At 45.8% G+C, this 24903-nt stretch overlaps 1 protein-coding gene across 2 annotated transcripts in view; it reads left to right on the top strand.

The window, feature by feature from the left end:
• Nucleotides 1-24903, top strand: part of GALNT17 (polypeptide N-acetylgalactosaminyltransferase 17) — a 582348-nt gene that overhangs the window by 416960 nt on the left and 140485 nt on the right. For both annotated transcript variants that reach the window (XM_034964282.3, XM_034964284.3), the window contains one exon: nucleotides 23088-23205. In XM_034964282.3, the coding sequence (XP_034820173.1) occupies nucleotides 23088-23205 (118 nt within the window). The remainder of the gene's footprint in view (nucleotides 1-23087; nucleotides 23206-24903) is intronic.

The following is a 24903-nucleotide window of genomic DNA, read 5'->3' as shown; positions in this document are numbered from 1 at the left end:
CTTGCCCATGGGTTATAGGGGTTTGGCCTTGTGGCCATGGGCCACACCATATTTTCTTTTGTTGGGAGGAGGGAGGAACTCTGGCTAGCCTTAGAGTTCAACATTGACAATCTGGTAGAAGGTAATTGAATCATGGTGGTAGGTTTCTCCCATGCTGTTCTCTTGATAGTGAATAAGTCTCATGAGATCTGATGGTCTTATAAAGGGCAGTTCCCATGCATACACTCTCTTGCCTGCCACCATGTAAGACATGTCTTTGCTCCTGCTTCACCTTCTGCCATGATTGTGAGGCCTCCCCAGCCATGTGGAACTGTGAGTGCATTAAACCTCTTTGTCTTTATAAATTATTCAGTCTCAGGTATTTCTTCATAGGAGTGTGAAAATGGACTAATACAGTGTCCTGTCTCTTCTTCCTCAGAGCGGACACCTCCAGAAAGGAATGCTTTCATTAAGGAAAAAGGCAGCCAAAATCCTGTTTCCATAGAGTCTTGTTTAATTCTTTGTGTTACGTCTCCATGTCATTATCAATGAATCAGCCTCCAGTGAAATAACCGACTGCACTTGTGGTTTACGTCACTGAGCCAGGAAGCCAGGGAGTGGGGTGTGTGGGAGAAACAGCTTTGCTTCTGAGCCTCTGGGGGTTATGGATAGGAGTGCCCCTTGCCAGCTACTGGACCTGGTACTGTGGTGGCCTCTGTGTATATCCTTCAGTGTGCTGTGATCTTCAGGAGGGAAGGGATGATAGAGTCCACGTTTCAGCTGGCCTTTCTATTACTCGAGCAGAGTCGCCAGTCTTTCTGGATATATGTTCCTTTGTTGACTTGTTTCTGGAATGGAATTCCATAGGCTTTTAGACCTATATGGCTTGAAGAGGTGATAAAAGAAGGCATCTACAAGACCATTAGAAAAGATCTTGGCTGGGCACGGTGGCTCATTCCTGTATTCCTAGCACTTTGGGAGGCCTAAGGTGGGAAGCTTGCTTGAGCCTAGGAGTTTGAGACCAGCTTAGGCTACATAGTAAGACTCTGTCTCTACAAAAAGTACATGAGTTAGCCTGGCATGGTGGTGCATGTCTGTAGTCCCAGCTACTTAGGAGGCTGAGGCCGGAGGATTGAGGATTGCTTGAGCCTAGGGAGTTTGATGCTGCAGTGAGCTACGATCATGCCATTGCATTCCAGCCTGGGCAACAGAGCGAGACTCTTTCTCATAAATAGATAAATAGGTAGATGAATAAATATATTACAATATACATTAAGACTTCATGTAAGTTTCATTATACCAAAAGAGTAATTCTTTTTTTCTCCTTGAGTTGTGTTAGAAAAAGTTCTTTTCTGTTATCACAGCTTAGTATATGCCAGGCCCAGGAGGGAATGGGGTCATACCAAGCCCCTGGAAGAATTTTGGAGGAAAAAGAATCTTGTTCTGTTTCATGGGTCTTCTGGGAATGCAGAAGAGGAGGATCCGAGGGAAAGGAGGTTCTGAGAGAAAGTAGATTCTCTCCGTAAAAGCATCCAGAGAAAGCGTGTGGCTTTCTCAGCTATATTCTGACCCTGCTCAAGTAATAACCATGTCTCAACCTAAAACCGTCTCCTGCTTGTCTTTTAATGCACAGAGCTCAACATACTTTAAAGACAGAATAATTAGAATGTACTATGTACAAAATAACTACTAGCTCGGATGAGTCCTGCCCCAATTTAAAATTGAGAACAGTGAGTGCTAGTGTTATGTTTTTAAATGAAACTAAGCAAAACCACTTCTTTTCTGATTATAAAAGTCAACAGGTTCATTGTAAAGGCATGGGAAAAAATTTAAAGAAGAAAATAAAAGTATCCCACAACCTTACAACCTAGAAATAATGATAGGTAACTGGTTTAGCATATTACCTTTTATTGACCTGTATATAAATAAATATTGGGTCATACATAGCTATGATTGTGTTTTGACTTTATAACTAGCATTATTACATGAGCTTTTTATGATATCATTCAGTTGTTTTTTGTTTTTTTGTGTGTGTTTTTTTTGTTCTTTTGAGTTGGAGTCTCGCTCTGTCCCCCAGGCTGGAGTGCAGTGGCGTGATTTTGGATCACTGCAACCTCTGCCTCCCGGGTTCAAGCAATTCTCCTGCCTCAGCCTCTTGAGTAGCTGGGACTACAGGCCTGTGCCATTGTGCCCAGCTAATTTTTTTGTATTTAATAGAGACAGGATTTTGCCATATTGGCCAGGCTAGTCTTGAACGCCTGAACTTAAGTGATCCACCCACCTCGGCCTCCCAAAGTGCTGGTGGGATTACAGACGTGAGCCACCATGCCCAGCCTTCATTCAGTATTCTTTATATGATGTTTTAATAGCTGCATTCATTTTATCATGGGACTGTGCCAAAATATACTTAATTATATCCCAATTGATATAAATTTAGAAGATTTTAATTTTTTCATTATGATCAATAATATTTTGATTTAAAGTTTTGTACAAAAACTTTTTTTAAATCTCTGATTTTTTTTTATTTCCCCTTCTGGCTTTTTACAAGATTTTGCCTTTGTTTTTAAATTTCCCATTATGATGTATCTAAGGATAGATTTCTTTTTATTTGTTCTGCTGCTTGAGATTTGTTGAGCTTTGAATATATGGGTTCATTTCCATCCTCAATTATGGGACATTCTCATCTATTATATCTTCTAATATTTCTTCTGCCCTGTTTACTGTCCTCTAGGATTTCACAAACTGGTGTCAGATCTTATCATTGTATTATTTATGTTGCCTACCCTCTTTTATGTATTCTTCATCTTTTTCTCCCTCTGTGCTTCATTCTGCATAGTTTCTTCTGTCTTAGCCTCTAGTTCATTAATGCTCTCTTCAGCTGTGTCTAATCTGCTGATAAATGATCCACTGAGTTCTTCATTTTTGAACTTTTTGATTTTAGATTTTTCTCTTTTTCCTTTTTCAAATATGTTGTGCTACTTTTCGTGATTTCCAGTTTCCTGCCAAAAATTTTAAGCTTGCTTTTTAATTTTCTTAAGCACAGTAAACATAGATGTTTTCCAATAAGTCTGATAGTTCCAGTATCTGGAAGTCCTGTGCCTCTCTTTTGTTGTCTGTTATGTTCACGCAAGTCTAACTTTTGGCCTCTTGATTCCTAATGCTTTTGATTGTCTTTGATTAGGTGTTAGAGATGTTAGCTACTGTGTTTGAAAAAGTTATGTATAGCCTGGGCAACATAGTGAAATACTGTCTCTTAAAAAAAATACAAAAAGAAATTAGCCAGGTGCATGGCACAGACCTGTAGTCCTAGCTACTTGGAAGGCTAACGCACTGGAGCCTGGGAGGTTGACGGTGCATTGAGCTATGATCACACCACTGCACTCCAGCCTAGGGGACAGAGTGAGACCCTGTCTCAAAAAAAAAGAAAAAAAAAAAAAAGAGAGAGAGAGGGAAAGCAAGAGTTATTTGTCAAGTTAATTTGTAACCAAGGACGGTGTTATCTGCCTCTAGTGAGAATTTTTGTTTACTTCTGCCAAGAGCACAGGAGTGCTCACAGCCTCTGATTCCCTTAATGGAAATGCAAGGTATGAGATTTTCTGGGCTTCCCAGAGGAAATGAAGTGAGCTTGCAGTTTGGGAGAGAGGCCAGGTTGACTTCCAGGTTGCTCTTTTTTTTTTTTTTTTTTTTTTTGAGTCAGGGTGTTGGTTTGTCGCCCCGGCTGGAGTACAGGGGTGTGATCTTGGGCTACTGCAACCTCCACCTCCTGGGTTCAAGCAATTCTCATGCCTCAGCCTCTTGCATAGCTGGGACTACAGGAGCATGCCACCACACTTGTCTAATTTTTGTATTTTTAGTAGAGACGGGGTTTAGCCATGTTGGCCAGGCTGGTCTTGAACTCCTGGCCTCAAACAATCCACCCACCTTGGCCTCCCACAGTGCTAGGATTACAGGCGTGAGCCGCTGTGCCTGGCATATAGCACTTGTTATATGCTAGGAAGGCACTTTACAAATTCTGATACTTTTAGTTCTCCTAAGAACCTTATACAGTAGGTACCGTGCCCGGCTGTGACTCTTTTTTTTTTTTGAGATGGAGTCTCACTCTGTTGCCCAGGCTGGAGTGCAGTGGTGTAATCTTGGCTCATTACAGTCTCTGCCTCCCAGGTTCAAGTAATTCTCCTGTCTCAGCCCTCCTCGTAGCTAGGACTACAGGCCCGTGCCACCACGCCCGGTTAATTTCTTGTATGTTTAGTAGAGATGGGGTTTCACCATGTTGTCCAGGCTGGTCTCAAACTCCTGACCTTAGGTGATCCATCCGCCTCGGCCTCCCAAAGTGCTGGGATTACAGGAGTGAGCCACTGTGCCCGGCCCACCAGGTTACTCTTAAGGGCAGACCTTTTGTATTTTAGCCAAAAATGAAGGGTGGTTTACCAGGTTGCCCATTATTAGTGGGCACTGAAACCCAACTCTCGGCTTTCTGGCCTTTTGAGGTGGCTAGAAGTGCAACCCAGCCTCTCAGTCCCGCTTTGTGGACTGGAACACACCTCAAGGTAGAAGGAGACCCAGTTGCTGGGCATCTGTCTCCCTTTTCCAGTCTCGGCCAGAGTTCAACCTAATAATTTTCATTTTGTTCATCTACAGTGGTTTTATTAAGATCAAAAAATTTTATCCAGGCTGGTGTGGTGGCTCATGCCTGTAATCCTAGCACTTTGGGAGGCCAAGGTGGGCGGATTGCCTGAGCTCAGAAGTCTGAGACCACCCTGGGCAACATAGCAAGACTTCATCTCTTAAAAAAAAAATGCAAAAATTATCTGAGTGTAGTGGTATGTGCCTGTAGTCCCGGCTACTTTGGGGGCTCAGGTGGGAGGATTGCTTGAGCCCAGGAGGTTGAGACTACAGTAGCCTATGTTCGTACCACCTCCCTCCAGCCTGGGGGACAGAGCAAGACCTTGTCTCTTTAAAAAAAAAAAAAATCCAGCTTTTTTAGTTTTTTTAGGCTATAGAGTTGGTCCAAATTACATCATCTGACAGTCTCAGAGGCAGAAGTCATTATTATCCTTTATGATAAATTCCTAAGAGTAGAATTTCTAGGTCTAAGACATGTTTATTTTTAAGACTTACGAGACAGACTGCCAAATTACTTTCCAGAAAAGTTGTTTTTCATATTGAATCCTTGTTCTTTTTCTTCCCTTCTCCTAAGTATCTGTTGGTGTCTCAAAGTTCTGTTCATTCTTCTACAGTAATTTAAAACCTGTAACACAATTTAAATTTTAGTTGCAAGTCAGATGTAAGAAAGGGTGACTTTATTTTTCCAAATAAGAATTCAACTTGCTCTCCAGCCCTCGTGTTCACTGATGATGGAAAAGAAAACTAATCTTTTTGTTTCAAGGTAACTCAGTTTCTTCCCATTGAAAACTCCATCTCTTTCAGGACAATTGCTCCATTAAATCGAGATTTCGACAGGCTGTTATTTGTTAAGGGTCGCTCTTCCCCCTTGAAAGTTCTCCCTCTCCCAGCTTTCCTCTTAAATAGTGCCTGGAAGCAAGGGGAGCTGGTGCTGCCTTGGGGCAACGAGAGAGGTGTCTGGGCTGCGCCTGTCTTCTGGGACCTTTCTGGCTTCTGTTGACACCTCCCAATCTTGAGTTTTGTCCCTTCTGTATTCATAGCCGATGCCCTTGGCCCTGCTTCTGAACTTCAGGCAAGATATCCACCTAGTGGGTACCCTCCTGTTCCCTGACTCCCTTTGTGAACCAACCTGTCTAGTTCTTTGCTTCCTGATATGGTTTGGTTCTGTCCCCACCCAAATCTCATCTTGAATTGTACCTCCTGTGTGTCGTGGGAGGGACCCAGTGGGAGGTAGTTGAATCCTGGGGACGGGTTTTTCCCGTGCTGTTCTCGTGATAGTGGATAAATCTCGTGAGATCTGATGGGTTTATGAAGGGCAGTTTCCCTGCACACTCTCTGTTGCCTGCCACCATGTAAGACGTGACTTTGTTCCTCCTTTGCCTTTCGCCATGATGGTGAGGCCTCCCAAGCCATGTGGACTGTGAGTCCATTAAACCTCTTTCCTTTATAAATTACCCAGTCTTGGGGTATATCTGTATTAGCAGTGTGAGAACTGACTAATACACCTCCCCTTCGCCTGGGGTACTCAGGAACTTCAGGATTTCCTACAGGCCAGGAGCTGGCTGTGGGCATTTAGAGCATTATTTTAGGTCCTCTCTCTGCCTAAACATCACTCCACCATTCCTGCCCCATTGCCCATAGCATGCTGCAAGACAATTGCCTCCCACCAGAGTGCTAGGCAGGAAGCAAAACATCCATCTCTTTGCCTTCCCATCCTCAAACCCATTTGCAGATTTCTCTACCCACTCCCTGAATTTCAACGTGAGCAGTAGGGTGAGGCTGAAACTCCCCCAGGAGAGACCTTCTCTTATGTCTGTCTCTTCTGTCTCCAGACTTATTCCCCAGCCCAGGGAGAATTAGCTTCTGTGTGTGTCTGTTTTGCATTGCTCTAAAAGAATATCTGAGGCTGGATAATTTATAAAGAAAAGAGGGTTATTTGGCTTACGGTTCTGCAGGTTGTACAAGAAGCATGGCGCCAACATCTGCTTGGCTTCTGGTGAAGGCTTCAGAGATCTTCAATCATAGTGGAAGGGGAAGGGGGAGCCAGCATTACGTGGTGAGAGAGGGAGCAAGAGAGACAAGGGAGGTCCTAGAGTCTTCGTTAACAACCAGATCTTGCTGAACTCATTACCACAGGGAAGGCACCAAACCATTCATGAGGGGTCTGCCCTCATGACCCAAACAGGTCCCATCAGGCCCCACCCACAACTCTGGTGATCACATTTCATCATGAGATTTGGAAGGGACAGACATCCAAATTATATTAGCCTTTTGGGGCACTGGAACTTTCCCATATGTCAGTACTTCTCAACCCTGATTGTGCTTTAGAATCAAATATGGATGTCGACCAATCAAACCAGGGTCTGGGAGTGTGCCTGAACAGAGGTCATTTTTCAAGATTCCCCAGGTGATCCTAAAGTGAGCCAGCAGTGAGCCCAGCAGCTTTGTCTTACTGAACTCATTACCATGGGGAGAACGCCAAACCATTCATGAGGGGTCTGCCCTCATGACCCAAACACGTCCCATCAGGCCCCACCTATAACACTGGTGATCACATTTCAACATGAGATTTGGAAGGGACAAACATCCAAATTATATCAGCCTTTTTTGGCATTGGAACTATCCCATATGTCAGTGATTCTCAACCCTGGTTGTGCTTTAGAATCAAATATGGATGTAGACCCATCATCAAACCAGTGTCTGGGAGTGCACCTCAACACAGGTAAGTTTTCAAGATTCCCTCGTTGATCCTAAGGTGAGCCAGCAGTGAGCCCCACGACTTTGTCACAACCACCATCCTCTGGCTTCACCGGTCTGCTGTCCTTAATATCTAAAGGGAGGCTTTTGGAATTTAGCAAATGCTTTCTGTCTCTGATGCACGGCTCGTGCGCTTGAAATCCGGGCGTAGGGACTATTGCTTCAGCAGTTAACGTCAGGAATCTATTTTATAGTCACAACAGAAAATTAACATCTCCTTTGCTTTTCTTTCTATCTCAGCTCTGACAGTCTTCCCCTAGATCAAGGCTAATGACTGCCTCTGGATGAGATGGCAAATCCAGCATAGAAAAAGCCCATTCATATGTTTCAAAATAAATTATTATACTCTTTTATTTGACTACTTTCTTACAACTATTTTGCTGCTACTGTAGCCCTTAAATACGCAAGGCCATCAGAAAGCTGTCTTCTTACCTGAATCTCATTTGGTTCCGAGAACAATTGCTGTCACCTGACTGTCCTTGGGTAAACATCATAGGCCAATGCTGAGAAGTGTTTTAAAAATCAGATTTGTGGAGCGTATTGTATTTGCTGAAGTGGTGTTAAGGAGACTTGGTTAAGGAGACCAAGTCACTCAGTAGAGAAATTTCTCTTGGGTCTTAGTGGTCAAGTAACTATCTTTCTCTTATTAAAAATCTTTTAGACACTGCAGATCCAGCCAACGGTTCTGTCTACAGTGGGGATGAAAGAGCTTGGAGCTGAGTTTGTGGCCCACTGTTATTAAATATGTAATATGTCAGAGCCTGCATTTTGTCTGCTAAACTCACCCTCAGCATCATCTTTTTTTTTTTTTTATTTTTTGAGACAGAGTCTTACTTCATCACCCAGGGTAGAGTGCAGTGGCGCTCTGCTCTCGGCTCACTGCAGCCTCTGCCTCCTGGGCTCAAGTGATTCTCCTACCTCAGCCTCCCGAGTATCTGGGACTACAAGCTCGAGCCACCACACCCAGCTATATATATATATATATATATATATTTTTTTTTTTTTAGAGACAGGGTTTCACCATGTTGGCCAGGCTGAACTCCTGACCTCAGGTGATCCACCCACCTTGGCCTCCCAAAGTGCTGGGATTACAGGCATAAGCCACTGCGCCTGGCTGCCTTGACATAATCTTATTTTGTTCTTTGTCATCTAATTCCCAATTATTTATTTTTATTTTTAACCTTTTTAAAGTGATGGGTTCTTTCTCTGTGGTCCAGGCTGTAGACTCCTGGGCTCAAGCGATCCTCCCTCCTCAGCCTCCAGAGTAGCTGGGATTACAGGTGCACACCACCACACCCAGCTAATTTTTTTTTTTTTTTTTTTTTTGGTAGAGATAGGGTCTCTCTATATTGCCTCACTGGTCTCAAACTCCTGGCCTGAAGCAGTCCTTCTACCTCAGCCTCCCAAAGCTCTAGGATTACAGGCGTAAACCACCACATCTGGTATTAATTTCTTTTCATTTTGTTTTATCCCATAGTGCCTGCATTGATATAGGATGTCCTAAAACATTCTCAGAAAACTCCACGATGCAAAAATCTCAATACTCTTTCTTTCTTTTCGGAACCCTGTTAGTGTTGCTAGCCTGATGCCGTTCTCGAATGTACATCCTAAAGCTTTTATCAATGTTGTTCTTGCATCAGCCCTGGAAGTTGAAGAGGGATTATTGCCCTCCTTTTACAGATGAAGAGGAGGCTGATCCATCTTTCAAGACTTTCTCTTCACATGAGTCCCCATTCATTCTTTCAAAGTTACCTTCCTAGCTGGGTGCAGTGGCTCATGCCTGTGATCTAGCAATTTGAGAGGCTGAGGTAGGTGGATCACCTGAGGTCAGGAGTTCGAGACCAGCCTGGCCAACATGATGAAACCCTGTCTCTAATAAAAAATAAAATTAGCCAGGCCTGGTGGCGTGTGCCTGTAATCCCAGATACTCAGGAGGCTGAGGCAGGAGAATCGCTTGAACCCGGGAAATGAAAGTTGCAGTGGACCGAGATCGCGCCGCTGCACTCCAGCCTGGGTGACAGAATGAAACTCTTAAATGCCCGGGTGCAGTGGCTCACATCTGTAATCTCAGCACTTTGGGAGGCCAAAGCAGGCAGATCACTTGAGGTCAGGAGATCGAGACCATCCTGGCTAACATGGTGAATCCCCATCTCTACTAAAAATAACAAAAATTAGCCGAGCGTGGTGGCGGGTGCCTGTAATGTCAGCCACTCAGGAGGCTGAGGCAGGAGAATGGTTTGAACCCAGGAGGCAGAGATTGCAGTGAGCTGAGATCACGCCACTGCACTCCAGCCTGGGCCACAGAGCGAGACTCTGTCTCAAAAACAAAACAAAACAAAAACACAATCACCTTTCTGCCAGTCTCTCCCAGTCCAGAGACTGTACTCTCCTCCACGGCTTCATCTTCTAGCACAGAGGTTGGTGAAATTTTTCTCTGATTGGCTGGATAGTAAATCCAGGCAAAATCAAGGATATTATGTGGGTACTTATAAACAAAGTGCAAAACCTGATTTCTACAAATATTTTATTGACAAAATCCAAAATGTAACATTAATGAGTCTAGGTTTTTTTTTTTTTTGGTAATCTGGGTCTACTAATGAGAACATTTGAATTTTTGTGTGTACAGGTGACATGCTGCTTTGTTTAGGTTCAAAGTTAGTGTTCCCATCATCATCATCAAATCAGTTATAAGTGTTCATCTGTTAAAAAAAATCCTTAATTCTCTGGCCAGACAAAAACAGGCAGTGTAGTTTGCTGATGATGCCTGTTCTAGACCTTTCTCTTTTTCTTTTCCCCAAATGTTCACTCAACCATGTCTCATCTCACAAGATAGCTAACCAGACACTTTAAAATATATATACACAGTATATATAAAGTGTCGATGGCTGACAACAGCTTAATGTGTCAACACTTCTTAAGAAGCATAGTGCATTTACAAAAACACTCTTCCAAGGCTTATTTGCAAATCAGTTTCTCAAAGCTTCAAGGAAATATGATTACCAAAAAGTAAAAGTATTATCCCGAGAAAATTGCTTATAGGGAATATCTTACTAGGGAGTTTCGATGTGGATCTTTGTTTTAATAAAACAAGCCCAGACAGAAATCAGTCAGCCAAGGAAATGAGTTTTGAGACTGGCAACTTCCATCCCCACTGGCGTTTTTTTCTGCATCTGTGAAAATTCACACCCCACAGAGATGAGCGCTTCCTTTATCCTACGAAAGGAAATGCTCTTAATTCCTTGACAGTTCACTTTCCAATCTGAAGGAAGTTGTTGTTTCAGCATGAATTATCTTTTCAGCAACAAAGGTGAAAGTGCTACTTCCACTTAAAGGCAAAGCACTGGCCTTTGGGTCCTATTTTCTTGTGAGATTATTTGTGAGCTGGATGCAGTGTTTGATTGTTTTAAAAGGCAGCCGACTTGTCCTTTTGGTATTTATATGTATAGCAGAGGCAATTGGAACTCTGGGCATTAAATTACCGTAATGTGCCAGTTGAGAATTCTATTCAAGCCAGCCAACTCCTTCCTCAAAATTATATTTTTAGTGTTTAGCAGCTGCAAGTTCCCAGAAATCTTCAAAGTGGGATCACTTATTTCACCCAGTGCAAGAGCTCTTAGCTGCTGGCAGTGTGAGATGATCTGGTCTGGGGGGCAGTTGGGTACCTGGGAGGGACGAGAGATCAGAGGCCCCCTGGGTTGCCCTTAGTTCTGCACTTATTTGCATATGTTTCCCCTTGGTCAGGTTACTGAACCTCTGAGCCTTAGTTGGAAAATGGGGCTAATAATATTTACCAAATGGAGCTGCTTTGAGGATTCAAAATAATTATGAATCAACCAGGCGCAGTGGCTCACAGCTTTAATCCCAGCATTCTGAGAGGCCATGGTGTAAGGATCGCTTGAGGCCAGGAGTCGGAGACCAGCCTGGGCAACAGAGTGGGACCTTGTTTCTACCAAAAGGAAACAATTCGCAGGGCATGGTGGTGCGTGCCTATAGTCCCAGCTATTTGAGAAGCTGAGGTGGGAGGATTGCTTGAGCCGGGAGATCGAGGCTGCAGTGAGCCGAGATTGCACTACTGCACTCCAGCTTGGAGTGCAGGTTCTTTTTTCTGTCTTATGTATTAAAAAGAAACACATTTTCAACATTAAAAAAAAAAAAAAAAATCAGCCAGGCGCGGTAGCTCACACCTGTAATCCCAGCACTTTGAGAGGCTGCGGCGGGCAAATTGCGAGGTCAGGAGTTCGAGACCAGCCTGGCCAAGATGGTGAAACCTCATCTCTACAAAAATACAAAAAAATAGCTGGGTGTAGTGGTAGGCACCTGTAATCCCAGCTACTCGGGAGGCTGAGGCAGGAGAATCGCTTGAATCCGGGAGGCAGAGGTTGCAGTGAGCCAAGATCATGCCACTGCGGTCCAGCCCAGGGGACAGAGTGAGACTCCATCTCAAAAAAAAAAAAAAAAAAAAAATCATAAATTGTCCTAAGGTAGCACCAGATGCATTGAGATGCCCAGTAAAGGGTGCTGTCGGTCTCAGTGATGTGCTCCTATCTCATTCTCCTCCTCCTTCCCTGCCTGGTCTTTTGGCCACCGTGGCTTACCGTTATCCCCGTTATCCCCATTTGCCTGGGGAGTAACAAGCAACTCCCCATGAGAACACAGGCTTTGATCAATAGGGGATTGATCACTTGTCACAAGGAAGGAGAGCATGGGAGTATCCTCCAAAGCAGTGTCTCCCGTGGGAAAGTGACAGGAGGGTTTTATGGAATGATGGAGAGGGGAGAGGGTGTGTCATCACATGCAGAGGAGGGGTCCCAGTGGCGCAGGCACAGGGAGCCATCATGCCTTCGTGCCAGCACCCAGGTTGCTTGTGATGGTAACGGAGCTGTAGCTCTCTTTAGCACCGTCATGAGAAAGTTCACTTGAGTTCATCTATAAATCGCTGGGGGAGGTCTGTCAGGAGGCGGTGTTAACCAACTAGGTGACCATATAGGGTTTAGGAAGAAACAGGCTTTCAGGGCAGGAGCCTGTAAAACAGGCTGATTGCTCAAATTGAGTACATTCCTATAATCCCTGGAGACCCTGCCTGTTTGCTTACAATACTGGTGCCTGTGCCAGTGGGTATAGATTGGATGTGTGATACAACTAAAGAAGGGCAACATCCACATTGGACTTTTATTCTAGTGTATTAGGAGATGGTGTAAAAGAATTCACCGTTGCTGATATTATAACAAAATGCACTGAAATGAGTGAATTTGTTTCTGTTTTTGTTTTTTGAGACAGAGTCTCTCGCTCTGTCAGCCAGGCTGGAGTGCAGTGGCATGATCTCGGCTCACTGCAACCTCCACCTCCCAGGTTCAAGCGATTCTCCTGCCTCAGCCTCCCGAGTAGCTGGGACCACAGGCACGCACCACCATGCCTGGCTAATTTTTGTATTTTTAGCAGACACAGGGTTTTGCCATGTTGCCCAAGCTGGTCTCGAACTCTGACCTCAGGTGATCCGCCCACCTCGGCCTCCCAAAGTGCTGGGATTACAAGCATGAGCCACTGCACCCAGCCTGAAATGAGTGAATTTGCATTAACCAACCTACTGATTGCCAAAGAAGTTGGCGGTACTACCAAAACACTCAGTACTGATTATACCTTGAGGGTTGGATTTGCAGACATTCATACCAGGACAACTCCAGGGGTGAGGATGAGTGTTTTGCACATGGGACCTTGGAATGAGAAAGTGCTTAGCAAACAGCTGAAGCAGAACTAAGACCAAAGAAAACGGCAGCCTGTTTGAGTCTGAGGTCAGAGAAAAGCAGCAAGTCCCAGCAGGCCAGTGGGAATCAGGAAATAGAAAATAGAGTCAGCCCCTGATCCCTGGGTCAGGAACCATCATCATGATAGAATTTGGAGATATGGCTGCCAGAGAACAGAGACCAACGGGTGGCTGGGGTCTAAGAGAATGTCAAGAGATGACAGGTGTCAGGGAAAAGCAAGGGTAAGACATGACACCACCAGGACTTGTACCCAACAGGTGACTGAGACAGCGAGCCACATGGTGACAAGCAGGCATCCAAGCGGGAGAATGTCACCAAACAGGGGAATGAGGGGTGGGTGGAAGACACTGGTCCAAAGGGGCTGCCTTCTGGTGCATTCTGGAGATAGACACTCCCCTAATTTACAGGCTATGGATCAGCAGATTTTGTTTTGTTTTTTGTCTTTTTTTTTTTGAGATGGGGTCTCGCTCTGTCACCCAGGCTGGAGTGCAGTGGTGCGATCATAGCACACTACAGCCTCCAACTCCCAGGCTCAAGTGATTCTCGAGCCTCAGCCTCCCAAGTAACTGGGAATACAGGTGTGCACCACCATGCCTGGTTATTTTTTTAAAAAATTATTTTTGGTAGAAACACATAGTCTCACTATGCTGCCCGGTCTGTTCTCAAACTCCTGGACTCAAGCAATCCTCTAGCCTTGGCCTCCCAAGTGCTAGGATTACAGGTGTGCACCACTGCATCTGGTTCATAGTCTCTGGTTTCTAGCTCCTTCTTTTCTCTCCACCACTGGAGCCTGCTCTTCCCATACCTACAGCCTCACTCATTGATGTACAACACAGGGACACAAGCCTTCAACCAGAAATCCTTATTATTACATTGTAATATATAATGAAATAGTTCTACAACTCACCATCATGTAGAATCAGTGGGAGCCCTGAGCTTGTTCCTGCAACTAGAGGGTCCCATCTGGGGGTGATGGGAGACGGTGACAGATCATCAGGCATTAGATTCTCATAAGCAGCTCTCAGCCTAGATCCCTTGAATGCATAGTTCACAACAGGGTGTGCACACCTATGAGAATCTAATGCCGCTGCTGCTCTGACAGGAGGCAGAGCTCAGGTGGTAATGCGAGTGATGGGAAACCTCATCTGTCAGTACAGATGAAGCTTTACTCACTTGCCTGCCACTCACCTCCTGATGGGCAACTTGGTTCCTAACAGGCCATCAACTGGTGCTGGTCCATGGCCTGGGGGTTGAGGACCCCTGGTATAGAGTAGCCAGGCGAAAGGATCTATAGGGTTGATGGCTGGAAAGGAATTAAGAGAGGCAGAGATGCGAAGGAAGAACTTGTACTTAATTCAGAAGGGAATAGTGAGCCACTGAAGACTTTAGAGGAGGGGAAGCATCTAGAATGAAGATGAGTCCTTTTTCACCTATGAAAAGAAAACACAATGAGCTCGAGAAAGCTGTATATGTCTTGGTGCAAATATCAGGCTGCCACCCTCTTCTCACTGTCTATTCCTTTTCTGTCATTCAGTTGGAACTGTTGTGTGTGTTGCATATATTTCTGTAACAGCACCAATAAGTGATTATTTTTAATTTCTGTTCTTCTCTTCTGTAATGGAGCTATTAGGCTTTGGCAGATCCCTTAATATGATTATCATTTTTGAATGATTTTGAATTGAAGTGTTTGCACTCATGGTCGTAATCACAGTTGACTTTGAAGGATGAGGCTGGAGACTCACGTTCTCTGATCTCTTCAGCCCGCAAGTGGTATCAACTGCAGCTTCCACAGCTGGGTAGGTGGTGGGGACACCTTGGAAGGGAAGCGGCAGCCGTGCTTTGCTCCTGATTGTCAGGATGAAGTGGCTGGCCTGCCACTCACGAGGCAGGTGCCAGATGGGATGGGTGGTAGCTTCCTGTTGGAGGACTGCCCCTCCCCAGTCAGAGGACAAGGACAGTTCCTTGTTTATCAGTCCAGGCAGGTAGCTCCAGAATACGAAGCAGGTGCCCACTGAGCTCACCAGCAACGCTGACTGGCCTGTCCATGGGCAGATATGTCTTTTTTTTTTTCTTTTTAAATTTGTTTTGAGACAGGGTCTCACTCTGTCACCCAGGCTGGAGTACAGTGGTGCAATTGCAGCCTCAACCTCCCAGGTTCAAGTGATCCTCCCAACTTAGGCTCCCAAGTAGCTGGGACTATAGGCACATGCCGCCACACCTGACCAATTTTTTATTTTTCATAGAGACAGGGTCTCGCTATGTTGCCCAGGCTGGCCTCAAACTCCTAAGCTCAAGCAGTCCTCCCACCTTGACCTCTTTAAAGTGCTGGGATTACAGGTGTGAGCCACCATACTTGGCTAATTTTTTTATTTTGTGTAGTGATAGAGATGTTTGTACTTTTTGCTTTGTTGCCTGAGCTGGTCTCAAACTCCTGAGCTCAAGCGATCCTCATGTCTCGGCCTTCCAAAGTATGAGGATTACAGGCATGAGCCACCCTGCCAGGATGATATGTCCTTTCATTATTTAATGTCCTCCACAATGATCCAGTTAGACATTAGCCACGTGGCAGGGGTCTTGCCAGCTCCCAGCACTATAGGGAAGGCTTGGTGTTTGCAGAACAGCGGCTTTCTGCTTCTGCTTCCAGGGAGGGTCACCTGCTGGGGCCAGTTCCAGCCTCTCCTTTCCAGCCTCTGTCAGGCTCTGTAAGCAGATTTTGATCGTGACGGGCAATTTTCTTTCTTTTTTTTTCTTTTCTTTTTCTTTTTTTTTTTTTTTTTTGAGATGGAGTCTCACTCTGTCACCCAGGCTGGAGTGCAGTGTGGCATGATCTCTGCTCACTACAACCTCCTCCTCCCAGGTTCAAGTGATTTTCCTGCCTCAGCCTCCCAAGTAGCTGGGATTACAGGCACCTGCTACCACGCCCGGCTCATTTTTGTATATTCAGTAGAGATGGGGTTTCACATGTTGGCCAGGCTGGCCTCAAATTCCTGACCTCAAGTGATCTGCCCACCTCAGCCTCCCAAAGTGCTGGGATTACAGGTGTGAGCCACTGCACCCAGCCAGTTAGGACAATTTTCCTGTGACACCAACAGCGACCATCGTCACACATTCATTCCACATCCCCGCTGCACTGGGCTTACCTCCTGCCCCTTCATCTGTGGGTTCTGATGAGGCCTGCCTGGGACACAGGTGGAGGTCTGGTTTCCCACAGCCTCCTGGGCACCTCTGGGCTGCTGACCTGCCCTGGCCTGGTTTGAAGGAAGACATACCAAATGGAGACCTCACCGCTTTGTTGTGAGAAATCCCAGGACTCATAGAGAACCCTGTCATGTGTGCTGAGCAGAGCTGTTTCCAGCAGAGAGGGGACTCCGGGCAAGTCATGCTGCGAAGCCTTCTCTCATTACCACACACAGCCGCAGACACCATCCAGATAAAACCCAGTTACATTAAAGTATCAGGCTGGGCCGGGCACGGTGGCTCATGCCTGTAATCCCAGCACTTTGAGAGGCTGAAGCAGGTGAATAACTTGAGATCAGGAGTTCGAGACCAGCCTGGCCAACATGATGCAACCCTGTCTCTACTAAACATACAAAAATTAGCCGGGCATGGTGGTGGGTGCCTGTAATCGCAGCTACTTGGGATGCTGAGGCAGGAGAATCGCTTGAACCCAGGAGGCGGAGACTGCAGTGAGCTGAGATGGCGCTGCTGCACCCTAGCCTAAGCAACAGGGTGAGACTCCATCTCAAGAAAAAAAAAAAAATCAGGCTCCTGACGGGGAAAGATGTTGCCCAAAGGGTAACTGAGAGGGATCTGAAGAAGAGGGAGCCTGTCTACTCCCCTCCTCAGTGAAGGTGATGTGATGAGCTCCTGATCCCTCTGTCTCCTCCCCTCTTTCCTCTCTCCTTTCCTCTCCCCTTCTCTCCTCTCCTCTCCTTCCTCTCTCTAGCACTTCATCCTGCTCTTCCTTCTCCATCTTTCATCCCTCCCTCCCACCCCTAGTTAGGGCACACTCCCCTGATACCCAGTTGGTCCCTGAGGCATCATGGTGCTCTTCCCTACCAGGAGTCCTCCCCAGATCTGTTCTGCACATTCATTTATTCAACAGTATTTGGTGAGTGCTCTAGCTGCTGGAAATACCACGAGAAATGACAGGCATAACTTCTGTGCTCTCAGGGAGATACCTGAACATCTGGTGGGGTAGAAGGCTCCACAGCCACAGCATGGTCCCACAGGTACAAGCACAAATCTCTGAGTCCCATCTCTGGACCCAGTCCATAGTTCTGGACCAGCCCCAAGACGCTGCATTTTTTTTTTGTCTTCTCTTTTCTTTTTTTTTTTTTGAAACAGAGTCTCGCTCTTTCCCCGAGGTTGGAGTGCAGTGGTGTGATCTTGGCTCACTGCAACCTCTACCTCCTGGGTTCAAGCGATTCTCTTGCCTCAGCCTCCTGAGTAGCTAGGATTACAGGTGCGTGCTACCAGGCCTGGCTAATTTTGTGGGTTTTGTTTGTTTGTTTGTAGTAGAGACGGAGATTTTCCCATGTTGGCCAGGCTGGTCTTGAACTCCTGACCTCAAGTGATCTGCCCACCTTGGCCTCCCAAAGTGCCAGGATTACAGGCGTGAGCCACACCACACCTGGCCGGAAGCTGCATTTTCTAAGGAGTTATTGGGTTGATGCTGATGCAGTCAGCCCTTAGACTGACCTCTGGGAAACAACTTTTCTGCACACAGGGCAACGCCCAAAGCCACCGCTTTGGGAGAGTTTGTGGCCTGGGCGCTTTCTGTGATTTTAACTACCCTGTTTGCCTCTGAGAGGTTAGAAAGCAGAGCCTTAGAGCAGGGTCTTCACTACACATTCTTGTCAATGTTGGCTGTTTTCAGACTCCAAGCATAGGCTTTTGGGGAGATTTTTTGTAACTTATCAGAATTGCTTGACGTGCTCAGAAACGCCCTCTAGAAAATGGAGCTAACACTGAGGACATCTCTCTGTCCTCTGCTTCTGTGCTGATGCCAGCATACCCAGGGACCTGTGGCACTAGCATATCTCCATAACTCGGGTAGACTCTGATTCTGGCTCTTCCAGAAGGAATCTTCCCTGTAGCCTTCCTCTTCTGGCTGCGAGATAAAGCTTTTTTTTTTTTTTTTTTTTTTTTTTTTCTGCTCTGGATCATAAGTAGGAGGGGTTAGCGTAGGTCATCATCACCATTTGGTTGCAAAGAACGGAAACTTATCTAACACTGTTTATGTGGAGAAGGACCGATTGCAAAGACACAAAGGACCCTCCTGTAACTTAGGGGCAGAGAGCAGAGCCAGGGCTCTCAGCAGATGGAAAGCCAGGATTCCTGGGTGGCCAGTCACCCCCACGCCCATGTAGTCTCCATTGTACATCTGCCTCCTCCTTCTGCTCAATCATCCCTGTGCATGGAGCCCCTCAGGAACTGCTCACAATGGCGGCCTGAGCCCTGAATGCGTGTGAGCCTATTGAGTTCTAGCTCCCAGAGCTGTCTTCATTTCCAAAGCCACCCCTTCAGGAGAAACCTAATTCCAAGCTTCAGAGTAAACATAATTTGTCCTGGCTTGGGATCAGTGCTCATTTTCTGGTTTGGTTAACTGAGGCCAGGGAATGGGCTCATTCGATGCTTTTCCAGACTAAAGGTCAGGCTGCTTCTCTAAAAGGCGCTAAGAGCTGGGAGGAAATGATGGACATTAGAAGCCATGCTTTCCCCTGGCATAGTCCAGGGTGGCCCTGCTACACCAGCAGGAGCAAGGTCCTGTTTGCATAAGTGTGATTGGCATGAGATTTCTGTAAAAACACAGAAGGGCACCTCCCAGTAAGAAGGTGAAGGTGCATTACTTATTGAGCTCCTGCTCTGTGCACTGGGCCCATTGCAGGTTTTCTCTTGTTTAATCCACACAACAATACCCTGTAGAGAATTTTTTGTTTGTTTGTTTGAGACGGAGTCTCGCTCTTTCACCCAGGCTGGAGTGCAGTGGTGTGGTCTTGGCTCACTGCAGCCTCCGCCTCTCAGGTTCAAGCGATTCTCATGCCTTAGCCTCCTCAATAGCTGGGATTACGGGTGCACACCACCACGCCCAGCTAATTTTTGTATCTTTAGTAGAGACGGGGGTGTCACCATGTTGGTCAGGCTGGTCTCAAACTCCTGACCTTGTGATCTGCCCACTTCAGCCTCCCAAAGTGCTGGGGTTACAGGTGTGAGCCACCGCACCCAGCCCCTTGTAGAGATTTAACAGGAATCTAGAGTGCTCCATTGACTTATGCAATTATAGTCTTCAGTGGCAGCACCAGCGTTTAACTACACATTTCATGCTTGTGCCACCACTGAAGGTGAATGAAGAGGCTCATCCACTGCTGCCTCACCACATGGGTACCAAGTGGCTTTCCATGGAATCAGAAACCTGGATGCGAAGGTCGAAGTCAAGTTAGAAGTCATAACCAGCCGATGAGGGTCTCAGACTACAGTCCACCCTTTGGCTCCAAAGAATTCCACCTAATAGCTTCCTGGTGGCCCCAGTGGAGTTTCAATGGACCTCCTGCGTGAGGTGTCTCTTTTGCCCAGGGAAGCACCTTAACGGTGTTTCTGGCCTTTGGCAGTGGGGGCATTTGCCAGTTCCTCCATGAAGCCTTTTCTAAAGCGTGCAGTAAAGCAAAAGGGCTAAAATCAAGGGCTTTGAAGCCAGGCAGATGCTGAGTTCTATTCTGTGACTCAGGGCAGGTCACCTAATCTCCGTGTGCCTCAGTCGTTCAATGGAGATGGTTCTGCCTCCTTCAGTGGATTGTGGCAGTGCATACACGAGATGTGCGTGGAAAGTGCTTTGCATCTTGTGCTTGAGACAGGAAATTGCTAAATAAATGGTTGCAATAACAATACTAATTTTTGTATTGTTCTTATATTCACTCTTAGTTGCTCGGATGACAGAGGCATGTCTTCTATTTTCCCATCTGCTACAGCACCAGCAAAATGCCTTAAACATCTTTATCTCCATGTGTACCCAATGTTTAGCTCCAAATTACAAGTGAGAACATGCGGTCTTTGGTTTTCTGTTCCTGAGTTAATTTGCTTAGGATAGTGGTCTCCAGCTGCATCCGGGATCTAGAGTACATCCAGCTGTAGCAAAGGGCATGATTTGGTAGATGCTGAGCAAATATTTACTCAATGAATTTATTATGTAAGGGTGACTATAAAGTCTGGAAACAGAGGCAAAAAGATATAATAAATTATCTATTGATACTATACTGCAATGCACAATGTAATACAATACAATACTTAATATTTATCAGTGTGATTTTTCTAATTTACAATGCATGGTCCCATGCATCATACAACATTGCAATGAACGTGGTAGAATAATGCAGCATTCCTGTCAACCACTGCACATATATGCATGTGTGGTATTGTCTCACATGATTTATCGATTGATTGATTGATTGATTGATTGATTTTTGAGATGGAGCCTCACTCTGTTGCCCAGGCTGGAGTGCAGTGGTGCGATCTCAGCTCACTGTAACCTCTACCTCCCAGGTTCAAGCGATTCTCCTGCCTCAGCCTCCCGAGTAGCTGAGACTAAAGGCACGCACTACAATGCCTGGGTAATTTTTTTATCTTTAGTAGAGACGGGGTTTCACCATGTTGGCCAGGATGGTCTTGATCTCCTGACCTTGCGATCCCCCTGCCTCGGCCTCCCAAAGTTCTGGGATTACAGGCGTGAGTCACCGTGCCCGGCTCTAACATGATTTTTTAAGAATTTTGGATACAAGAGGTACACGTGCAGATTTGTTACATGGGTATATTGAGTGATGCTGAAGTTTGGGCATCTGTTGATCCCATCACCTAAATTGTGAACAGAGTACCCAATAGGTAGTTTTTCAACTCTCCCCTCTCCCTCCCTACCTGCTTTTGGAGTTCCGAAGTGACTATTGTTATCATCTTTATGCCTGTGTGTACCCAATGTTTAACTCTCACTTACAAGTGAGAGCGAATGGTATTTGATTTTCTGTTCCTGCATTAATTTGTTTGTTAGCTCGGCCAGAAGATGCATTGCATTTTCAAAGGAGCTGTTGGGTTGATGCTGATGCAGTTGGTCCCTGGACTGAACTCTGGGGAACAACTTTTCCACGCTAGTCTTGAATGGCTATGTCCATGCTGCAGCAAAGGGCATGATATCGTTCCTTTTTATGGCTGCATAGTATTCCATGGTGTATATGCACCACATTTTTTTTAAATCCAGTCTACAATTGATGAGCACATGGGTTGATTTCATGATTTTGCTATTGTGAATATTGCTGCAATGAACGTAGGAATACAGGTGTCTTTTTGGTAGAACTATTTATTTTCCTTTGGGTAGATACCCATTAATGGGATTGTTTGGTTGAATGGTAGTTCTATTTTTAGTTCTTTGAGAAATTTCCAAACTGCTTTCCACAGGGTCTAAACTATTTTACACTGCCACCAACGGTGTGTAAGTGTTTTCTTTTCTCCACACCTTGCCAACATCTGGTGGGTTTTGTTTTTTTGGTTTTTTTTTTTAACTTTTTAATAATAATTGTTCTGACAGGTGGCCTCACATGGTTCTTGTCTCTAATTTTCAATAGGTCAACTTGTGCCTTTAGCCTTTCCCAGAAGAAACAACCAAGGGGATGAATTTATACAAAAATAAAATAATCCTTTGTCCCGACTTCATGGTTACTCTACACGTGCTCTCTTTGTCTCTCCTGCTGAGACCTCCTCTCTGCGGGCTGAGGTCATGCCCTTGCCATTTATGATGGATACCTTTAGGCACTAGGATGTGTTTCCTCCCTGAGTCTTCTCCCTTCTCTAAAGACCCCACCCTGGTCCACTTTCTTCCAGCATAACGTGGAAATTGGAGCCCTCGCTTGCAATCTTCCTCTCTCCAGTTTTCCATTGCACTCCTAACTTGCTCATTCTCTTTTTCCTGGGGTGGGGAGTGGTGCATCTTGCTTCTCACCTCCGAGCTTCTTTGAGACTGCACAAGGACCCCCCCATCCCATCACTCAGCTGTCAACAGAGTGCAGCAGGGACCGCTTCCTATGTGTGCAGACGCCATGGGATACGGGAGACCAGCCCTTACCCCATCTATGAGGGAGTCGCATTATCCCTAGATGCTTTTGAAGCTAAAAGACAGCCTCACAGGCTGGGCATGGTGTTTCATGCCTATAATCCCAGCACTTTGGGAGGCTGAGGTGGGCAGATCACCTGAGGTCGGGAGTTCGAGACCAGCCTGACCAACATGGAGAAACCCAGGCTGTACTAAAAATACAAAATTAGCTGTGCATGGTGGCGCATCCTGTAATCCCAGCTACTCAGGGGGTTGAGGCAGGAGAATTGCTTGAACCTGGGAGGTGGAGGTTGCGGTGAGCCAAGATTGTATCATTGCACTCCAGCCTGGGCAAGAAGAGCAAAACTCCGACTCAAAAAACAAACAAACAAAAAAAACCAGCCTTACAGAGAAACAGAGAGAGGAGGTGTGGGAATTGAGGGAAGTGACTTGATTTGCTAGGCTGGAACCAGTACATGCTAGGCTGGAACCCAGTACATACTAGGCTAGAACCAGTACATGCTAGGCTGCAACCCAGTACATGCTAGGCTGGAACCCAGTACATGCTAGGCTGGAACCAGTACATGCCAGGCTGGAACCCAGTACATGCTAGGCTGGAACCAGTACATTCTAGGCTGGAACCAGTACATGCTAGGCTGCAACCAGTACGTTCTAGGCTGCAACCAGTACATGCTAGGCTGGAACCCAGTACATGCTAGGCTGGAACCAGTACATTCTAGGCTGGAACCAGTACATGCTAGGCTGGAACCAGTACGTTCTGGGCTGGAACCAGTACATGCTAGGCTGGAACCAGTACATACTAGGACAGTGCCTATGGAAGGGCTTCTGGCACTGACACCTCAATGAGCTTCCCTTCTTTCTCCCTCCCGCAGGACCCCAGCCATGATAGGCTGCTCGTTCGTGGTCAACAGGAAGTTCTTCGGTGAAATTGGTCTTCTGGATCCTGGCATGGATGTATACGGAGGAGAAAATATTGAACTGGGAATCAAGGTTTGTGACATGGTGTCCCTTCCTCTTGGTGTGTCCATGTTTGTGAGCAGAGCGTCTTGGTCATCCGTGGGGTGTATTTAAAGCTTCTTACAGCTGATGAATGACAGATTCATTTACTCCTCCTTGTTCCTGGGGGATGCATGAGCTGCACTGTCACCCCTCCTTATGTAGGGAGACCTGGGCTTTCCCCTGTCTAAAAGTTGGCTGATAGGTTTCATGCCATGGCCACCCACTCTGGGCATTAGCTGGAGAGGGTGGTTCCCACTCCCGTTCAGTTTTGGTCTCTCCTTAAATTTTTCTTAAATGATCTCCTTAAATTAATATTTTCAGGCCAGGCACAGTGGCTTATGCCTGTAATCCCAACACTTTGGGAGGCCACGGTGGTGCGATCACTTAAGACCAGGAATTCAAGACAAGCCTGGGCAACAGACCAAGACCCTGTCTCTACAAAAAATAAAAAATTAGCCAAGCGTGGTGGTGCATGTCTGTGTCCCAGCTCCTCTGGAGACTGAGGTAGGAGGATGGCTTGAGCCCAGGAGTTCGAGGCTGCAGTGAGCTATGATGGCATCACTGCACTCTAGCCTGGGCAACAGAGCAAGAGAGACCCTGTCTCTCTCACAAAGGCATTTGTGGTTTAGTTTTTACACCGCAGATTTATTTTTAACAGTTTTATTGAGATGTTATTGACATATACAGATTTTGGTGGCTCACACCTGTAATCCCAGTGACTTGGGAAGCCGAGTCAGGAGGATCACATGAGCCCAGGAATTCAAAACCAGGCTGGGCAAAGTAGGAAGACGCTGTCTCTACGAAAAAAAAAAAAAAAAAAAAAAAAGCTCATATATATAATCCCAGGGACTTCGGAAACCAAATCGGGGGGTCACTTGAGCCCAGGAGTTCAAAACCAGCCTGGGTGACATAACAAAACCACCATCTCCACAAAAGATAAAAAATTAGCCAGGTGTGGTTGTGTGAACCTGTAGTCCAAGCTACTCAGGAGGCTGAAGCAAGAAGATCGCTTGAGCCCAGGAGTTGAAGACTTCAGTGAGCCATGATTATGCAATTATACTCCAGCCCAGGCAACAGAGCAAGACCCTGTCTCATAAAAAAACAAACAAACAAACAAAAACTACATGTTTAAGGTGTACAGGTGATGTTTGGATATACATATACATTGTGAAATGAGCACCACAATCAAACTGAGTGACACATCCATTACCTCCATCTAATTACCACTGTGTGTGGAGGCTGGTGAGAAGATTTAATTTAAGATCTATCCTCTCAGCAAATTAAAAGTCTACAATACCATATCATTAACTGTGGCCACCATGCTGTACATTAGATCTCCAGAAATGATTCATTTTGCTTTGCAGTGACGTGGCAGGAAAAGTCTGAGTGTGAGGCTCTGCAGGCTTGGTGGTGATGGTGGTAACTGCTTAGCAGGCAAGACTGTGTGGCTGTCCCCAATCCCTAAAGCAAGGAGGGGACTCCTGGATCCTTCCCCAGCAGCACAGTCCTGTCCACCAATACCCCTGTACCACCAGATTGTGGGATCATGTAGATTCTCCCTTCACTCCCTATTTTTTGTTTATTTATTTATTTTATTTTATTTTATTTTATTTTATTTGAGATGAAGTCTCGCTTTGTTGCCCAGGCTGGGTGCAGTGGCATGATCTTGGCTCACCGCAACCTCCATCT

This window comes from Pan paniscus, chromosome 6, assembly GCF_029289425.2.
Source record: "Pan paniscus chromosome 6, NHGRI_mPanPan1-v2.0_pri, whole genome shotgun sequence".
Taxonomy (NCBI): Eukaryota; Metazoa; Chordata; class Mammalia; order Primates; family Hominidae; genus Pan; species Pan paniscus.
Note: the sequence above shows the minus strand (reverse complement) of the source record. Positions and strands in the feature narration are given on the sequence as shown.